The 8001-nt window shown below is 44.0% G+C and overlaps 2 protein-coding genes across 2 annotated transcripts; both read right to left on the reverse strand.

Moving 5' to 3' along the window:
* Window positions 1-1023: 1023 nt before the first annotated feature.
* LOC111598698 lies at window positions 1024-1377 on the reverse strand. Its single transcript, XM_023314064.2, has one exon. The coding sequence runs from the start codon at window positions 1375-1377 to the stop codon at window positions 1024-1026; it is 354 nt and encodes a 117-aa protein (XP_023169832.2).
* A 965-nt stretch (window positions 1378-2342) lies between these two features.
* LOC115483482 (protein new-glue 1-like) lies at window positions 2343-7727 on the reverse strand. The gene is made up of 2 exons (XM_030225637.1): window positions 7605-7727; window positions 2343-2642 (listed from the first exon to the last, which is right to left on the reverse strand). Exons 1-2 carry the CDS (start codon window positions 7725-7727, stop codon window positions 2343-2345), a joined length of 423 nt encoding a protein of 140 aa, XP_030081497.1.
* Window positions 7728-8001: the final 274 nt, after the last annotated feature.

Raw genomic sequence — 8001 nt, forward strand, 5'->3', positions numbered from 1 at the left:
CAGCTTCATTTTAAGGGCTCCAGTTCCCATTTATCCTTGGAAACACTCACTCATTTCCGCATACCCTTAACAGTAAAAGCTGAAATTGGTAAGCTGCGTGTAAGAGCTGCGTAAAGGGAGCTCGGATATGGATGAGCGGCCTGGAGGTCTGTCCAAAAGGAGAGCTGGCGACATATGTAGGTTGCGTTTTGCAGCTTAGAATTAAAGTCGGATCAGCGCAAATCTCTGTGATCTCTGTGAATGTGGATCTGTTGCCTTCGCTGCCGCTGCCGCTGCCTCTGTCGCTGTTGCTGCCGCTGTCTCTGTCGCTGCTGCTGCTGCTGCCGCTGTCGGTTGAACACTTTGATGTCCTAATTGGTTTATTACTTTGTCGGCATCTCGAGTCTTCTTTGTGTTTTTGTGTTTTTTATTCTTTTTATGCTGTTGCCTGTTTTATTTATTTCTTTATTTCTTTGGGTTTTCATGCGGCCGCTGCGCTGCATTGTATAAAAAAATAAAACTCGCCCGTTGCGGCTCTCGAATCCCGAGCCAAGCTTCAGCCTCAAGCCCCAAAGCGGCTGAGCACGCGCACAGCACAGGAATGGGCCAGGGGAATGGGTATGGCCTAAGGGGCATGGCCCACCCGCCCCCTCTCTCTACTCCTCTGCATGGCCTAAGCTTGTTTACAATGTTACCGCGTGTGCGTTCAATCAACATGTTGCGATATCAGCGCAATTTGTCATCCCATAAACAACAATGCAACCTGGCTAAATGCTTGCCCCCTACATCATATGCCAGCCGAGGCAATAATCGGTTGCAGAAAGACTATACTTATGCCTGTATACGATGTTCAAGCGAACAAAGGGAAGACCTACCTCAACCAAATACATTGTAGCTCTGCCTTAAAACGTTTCAGAAGCACACAAAAAGTAGAACCAGTTATATTCCTTAAAATGTCTTTTTCTATAGTTTATTGATTAATTATTCGTATTATACCTCTAACTTTACATATTCACAGCTTTCCTTTTACTTTGAAACAATTTGTTAAATGACCAATAAACCCCATTTTAGCTCCAGGTTCAGCTTGTGCAGCAACCGTTCGCGCTGCAGGCGTCGACGCCGCTGTTGCCGCCTGCGCCGCTGTCGTCTAAGTTTCTGTAAACGGTGGAGACGTTCACTTGGCGATCTGGTGGTGTTGCTGGGTCCGACGGTGACGACGATATTAGGGGTGATGGCTGGGTTGGGTGCTAAGCCGCCGGAGGATGTTGTTGTTGTTGTGGTTACTAGAGAACCGTCATTGTCGTAATCAGGACTAAAATAATCATATTGGCTGCACACCAACTGAGCCAGCGAAAAGCAGCAAAGTAATCCAAAAAGTAGGACAATAATCGAACGCATTATGAAGAGCCAATGATATGGCTTGCTAACCCATTCAACTTATATAGCAAAATTTGATAATTGTTGGCAGAGTAAACTGATCTAGCAGCTGTTCTTCAAGGTGTACGCAGGTGGTTGCTGTTTACTATTTACAGCGGATGTAAAAGTTGAATTGACTTCCGATCAAACGTACTTCTGTTTCAGCATAAATACCAATTCTCAAGCTCACAATGTGCTAACCTTTATATTGTCGATATTTCAAATTGTTTGTAAAAGATGTTTGATATGGTTTCAGATTGATATATACTTAAAGTATAACGGTAAATAAGTGTATATAACTTATACTAAATATTTACATATCTTTACTTATGGAAGTCTACTTAGACTATCGACTGCATAACTGTATATAACTTATATTAAATAATTATATATCTTTACTTATGGAAGTCTGCAGTCGATAGTCTAACTGCATTATAGCCGCTCACGATCTGAAAACGCCTAATGCACATAAGATCAAAATATTCTTCCACTTCGTAAACGAGCATAAAATGATGCGAATTCAAGTCATAGAATTATATAGTTAATATCGAATCTACGACCAAATTTAACAACCAAAAAAATATTCCCAAGTAGTCTTCTCCCAATTGATCCTCCTACACATATACATATATACATATATATGGGTCTCTGTAAGTGACAAAGCACTTCCATAATTTAGAGCTAGAAACTCGATATATAAAATGATAAAGAGTATAACATAACAAAGACTATTTCTATATTCGAAATCTCCAAAATGAATGCCATAGAGTTACTTTTAAAAGGGCATTGATTTATTTATATTATTTGATTGTTGTAGGTTTGGCACAATCCTAACACAAAGTAATAAAAAACTAAGTTTAACTTTAACTATTCTTTATTTTTTTGTTTACAAATAAATTTGGAATTCGCTCAATGTCGCATTTGACTTCTGGCCGCCCACATTTGGCTTATCCCATGCGTCTGCGACGCCGTTGCTGCTGCTGACGCCTGCGTTGCTGCTGTTGACGGCGTTGACGGCGTTGACGTTGTTGACGCCGGCGTCTGCGTTTCTGCTGCTGCTGCCGCCGTTGGCGTTGGCGACTTTGGCGCCTCATGCGCCTCAGGAGGCGCTGCAGCCGTACAACTGTGTTGGATGTGGTTGATTCTGCCGTTGTACTTGTTGTCGTGGTAGCTGTTGTCGTGGTAGCTGTTGTCGTGGTAGCTGTTGTCGTTGCTGCTGTACTCCCGTCATCTGTCTGAGCCTGGACCTGAGCGAGGCAGCAAGCTAAGCAGAAAATCACAAGGAACATCAAAGCGAAACGCATAATGAAGCTTTAAAATGCTCAGTATATGTTTAAGGCCTTTATATAATGCTTAGTCAATGTAGTAGCTAGGTCGTCTAATGATTGTGGTGTAGTGCCAACAGCTGTTACCTTATAGACTCAGGTGTATTTCTAAGAGTTTGAGCTAGATAAATCAATATTGGCAGTAAACTTAAAGCTGACCTATGTGTGGGGAATTAAGCGGAACCTTCTATAGCTACAAAGTAGTTGCTTGGAAGGTTCCAACGTAAGTAAGTACATTACAAAAATTATACAAAAGGAAATCAATACAGCTAACCATAAGAAGCTCTTCTTACATAGTAAAATTTCAATAGTATCAAGACTTAAGTCAGCAAACTTGGCCAGCCGCTAACACAGACTGAAAATTCATCAGCTTGCCATGTCAGAGTGTTGCAGAGGCAGCGGCAATGTTGCAGCACTCAATCAACATGTTGCGATATCAAGACAATTTGTCATTCCATAAGGAAGAGAGGACGTGGCCATGGCCATGGTCATGGCTGTGACTGTTGCTGTTGCTGCTGCCACACAGCGTTGAGACAATGTTAACCGAAATCTCACATCTACCATGCCGCATCTTTGGCAGCTCTGGCCCGCTGTGCTGCCAAGTTTCGTACGGTGGTCCTGTCTGATGTTTGCCGTATTCAAAGCATAAGAAAACTCAATCAAGAGGCTCGTAAATCTTGGCACAATTTGATGAGCGCTCAGTGGGAGACCCGTCTCCAGCATCGTCTGCGTCTGTGTCTGCGTCCGCATCGTCGTCTCTGTCTTCGGCTCGTGTAAGAGGTCTTACATTTCTCGGCTTATTGATTATCAATGCTGGTGCCGCGTCGGGGACCATTTCCGATTCGTCATCATGAGACGAGTGAAGTTTCAATCTGCTCCGAAATATAGTATAAGAAATATATATATATATATATATATATAAGAACTCTGATGTACGCCGTGTGTGGCGCATTCTGAGTGTTTTGACAGCATGGCACACACACAGTCGCACACATACAGTTACCAGTTCCACCTAAATTTGATGCAGCACAAGCCCAGGCGACGATCACAGTCGACTTCAAAAGTGTGCGGCTGAGCGTTATTGATCGTCCATGTCCCGCTGTTGTGATCCGCTCCCAGCATGAGGCATTACAAAAGGCCCAGTGATGGCAACAATGCCGCTCGTTGTCGCCGTTGCAGTTGTCCATAATCTACACGCACACATTGACAAAGTCGGTCCTTTTGAAGGTCCTTTTGGCCAAAGTTCTCGAGCTCTCACACACACAATGCTTGATGCGCTGCATATGCAAAACACAATGAAGTTCTTTGAAGCGCGGCGCGTCAGGTAAGCGACAATTATTTATCTTACAAATTTACCTGAAATTAAATACTTGCGCTGCGAAGCTAAAGTGCTCTGCCAGGCAATGCCACACACGCAGATACCCTGGAAACGGAAGAGAGAAGGAGGAGTGGTCTCTGGAGAATAAAATGAATTATTGCATATAATTCTAATCTCTCTCTATATATAATATATATAATTCTGCTCAATCACAAATGACATCTCAGATCCGAGAAATGGTTTCCTCTGCCTGCCTCTCAGCTTTACATACCCAATTTGTACAGTTGATGTTAACAGGGCAACAAAAGGGCGACAAATTCCCCCTTTTTAATCAGCGGCAGGCACTTTGATCACCTGACACACACACGCACACACACAGACTCGCACAACCATTCAGCAAGGCCGCAGTTTCAGTTTCAGTTGCAATGGCTGTGGGAACTTACCTGGCCACAAGGTGTGACAAGTCAGCGGATTTGCGTGTTTTCCTGCGAAATATTTAAATGCAAGATTATCGCCACACAGGCAACAGCGGCAACTGGCAACAGGCAACAGGCAGCAGGCAGCAACTGTTGCCAACAAAAGGCTCGCTAACTTAATCCTGCGGCCTGCCCTTTTGATCTGCTTCTGTTCGACTGGCCGGAGCGTTAACTAATTAGCAGCTGGACTGGCATTTGCCTCATTTCCGCCACAAAACAATTTCGATTAAGGCGAACTTAAAGCAAAAAGCTACCGACAACAACTAATCCAATCATAATCGCGCAATCATAATTACAACAATCTACCAAATGAAACGCAGACCCAGACCCCAGACCCCAGACCCCAGACCCCAGACAGCCCAACCAAGACATAGACCGATGATGATCGAAGCGGCAGGCGAGTGGCCAGCCAAGCAACCGAACTAACGGGCACAAACGAAACCCACAGATCTGGCCAGCATTGACTTCTATTGCTGTCGGGGCAACTGCATACAGCAGCAGCAACAACAACAATAACAAGCAACAAGCATCGACAACAGGTTGCGGCTGCCTGAAGTGCTTCGTGGCCAGACAAACGTTAAGATTGTAATAACCATGTTAAAAGCAATTTACGTTTAAAGTGCTACTGTGATACGCCGCCGATGCGTTTCTTGATTAAGAACCCAGAGACGCAGAGACGAGAGGAGGCACACACAGACACACACACACACACACATATGAAAACTGGACAGTAAGTAGAAGGTTGCAGGAGCTGCCTTGTCTGCTCCTCTGCATTTATTTGGCGGCAAAAGTTGTTTTTTTTTTTTCGAACTTTCCTTTCATATTCACAGTCCACTTAACACGCGCGTCGCACAATGCGCCTCAAAACACAAATGAGCAGCAGCAACAGTGGTTGTTGCTGTTGTTGTTGTTAGTGCTGCTGCCCCAACGGTGGCGGCAGCCTCAGAAATCTGTGCCTCGGTCGGCACGCTTTGATGTTGGGAATGGCGTGTGCCCAATGCAGAGATTCCGCTTTGTTGTTTTGCCGACGCCAGCGACGCCGCCGTCGTCGTCGTCGTCGTCGTCTTCGGGCATGCAACAGCAATTTGCCGCCAAGTGAGCCGCAGCAAGCGTGGACCGTGGAGCGTGGAGAGCATACACAAGAGATACAAACGAACAGAGACTGTCACGGAGAGCCAAATCAACTTAGCTCAACTCCCCAAGACGCCCAAAGTGCCCAGCCATTGCTCAGTACCTGCCAACACCACAGACTCCGCAATATTGCCGTTACTCCCCATGTAGAAGTTCGTTAATTTGCTGCGGATTAATATGTCATTCAAGCTCGAAAATCTCTATGAGAATTTCGGCTAGAGTTTTAAATAAACTCAACTAGGTCTGGAAATGTAACTCAATTTTTGGCAAATGCAGTTTGCAGTGAGATTTTTTTAACACTTGTGTGGATTATATACGATTAGGATTATATACGATTGGGACTCTAGATATAAAAGCTTTTACCACAAATGGTCACAATGTGACTAACATTGCATTAGGTAAAACATCAACTTTCTTTTATATTTACAAGGTATGTAATAGAGTTGAGCCCTTTGCAAAAATAATTCCTAAAAAATAAATAATAATTCCAAATATCATATCTTAAATATCAATTAGTTTCGCATTAAATAAGCAAGTATGAGGAGAATTCCTGTGGAGTCTAGAATCACTATAAGTCAAGCGATTAACATGGGACCTTCGAGCTGCATGGTTTTTAGAGCTCGAACAATTCTCTACTAATGTTTGGTATTCCAAAATAAAACTCAAAATTTTGACTAAATTTGAAAATAAATGAAAGTGTTATACAAAAATCAATCCAAGTCCAAAATGCTTAACCTTAAATTCCGTCAAACACTGAACGATGTTCAAAAACCATTGAAGATCCTTTACGATTTATGCTGATTTCTATCTTCTGTTAGCATAAAATATTCTGAATTAACAGCAAAATGTAGCTCAACTTTTAAATAAATAAAACTGAAAATGTTCTGAGTTAATAATAACCGTAATTTTTTTAAAAATAAGCATTTTGGACTCCACTCGAACCTTCAAAGATTCCATTATATCGCATTCAAGCAATCAAAATTTTAATTCTGACTAGATTTAATCAAATTTGGCTACAAAGTTTGCACCAGTTATTATTAAGCTTGTTTAGCAACAGTTTCTTTCTACTTCTCTGCAATAAATAAAGTCTTTTATTCTTAATTTTATATGACAGAACTTGAAACTTATGCGAAAGAGTTGCAATTATGAGTTAATCTGCTTAAGTGAGAGCGCAAAATGAAGCGCAGGCTGACTGGCTGCTGTAGGCATGTCTCTGGCTGTAGCACCTGTTGCTTTTCCCACACAATGTTGCAGTTTGCAAATCGACAGCTGCAACAGGCGCAGCAGCCAAGGATCAAAGGCAGTTACCGTAACTCAGTCCAAGCTGAGCTGTGTGATCCGTTAATAAAGTTGTGCGTCTTGGCTGAAATTTTAATTGCTTATCGAGCGCGACCTGTGCGCATCTGTTGAAAGGTTAGAGCACAAGATAGAAGACGAAATAGAAAGAGAGCGAAAAAGAGAAAGAGAGAGAGAGAGAGATTCCTTCGTGTTGCACGATTGATGTCAAGCGCTGCGACTGCGGCAACTGTGACTTTAAAGATTATGCCGAAAGTTATGATGGTAGCAGCAGCAGCAGCAGCAGCGGCATCAACTGCGCGGCTCCAGGTGTTCTGGCCTAGCATGCGAAATTATATGGCTCAGTGGCAGCAGCAGCAGCAGCAGCAGCAGCTTTAACTACGCAGTGGCTGCTTCTTCAACAACATCATGAGCATCAGCATGATCACCATCATCGTCATCAGCTGCTGCTTCTGCTGCTGCTGCTGCTGGCGTCGCTGGGCAGTGCGGCAAAAGATGAAAGGTGGCGGCAACACTTTGATGCGGCCAAGATCAAAGCTGCCGATTGTTTACATAATAGTGGCCTTTGAAACGGAACAATAGAATGCCAGGATCAAAGACACCGACCGGTTAGTGCGCTTAAGCGAAATGAATGTCCATGTCCCGCATCAGTGAGGGGCCAACGCATCGCAACGTAACGCAGCGCAACGCAACGGCAACGATCATCTGTTTCTCCTGTTGCTGCTGCTGCTGTTGCTGCTGCTGCTGCTGTTGAGCAAAAGTAGCACTCGTCTTCATCATGATCATCCTCTCGAGCCGAAGACATCATTATGCTCGGCTTTCAAATTGTGTGCAAGTCGTGTGCGACTCTTGTAATTGTTGCAAAAGAGTTACAGCCCATGCCCATGGTCATGCCGCCCCCTCCTCCCCCTCTGGCCCGCTCAGCCTCGATCTCGTTCTTGCTCTGCTCAGTGCCAGTGCCGTGCTCCCTGCTGATTGCGCGTTAAATGTTTATGGGCATTCATCGCGTGCTGTTCGGCGGCGTTTTAATTGCCCCCGATGCTGCAGCAGCAACAGCAAC

The sequence above is a fragment of the Drosophila hydei genome, unplaced genomic scaffold (assembly GCF_003285905.1).
Source record: "Drosophila hydei strain 15085-1641.00,03,60 unplaced genomic scaffold, DhydRS2 tig00008135-arrow-pilon, whole genome shotgun sequence".
NCBI lineage: Eukaryota > Metazoa > Arthropoda > Insecta > Diptera > Drosophilidae > Drosophila > Drosophila hydei.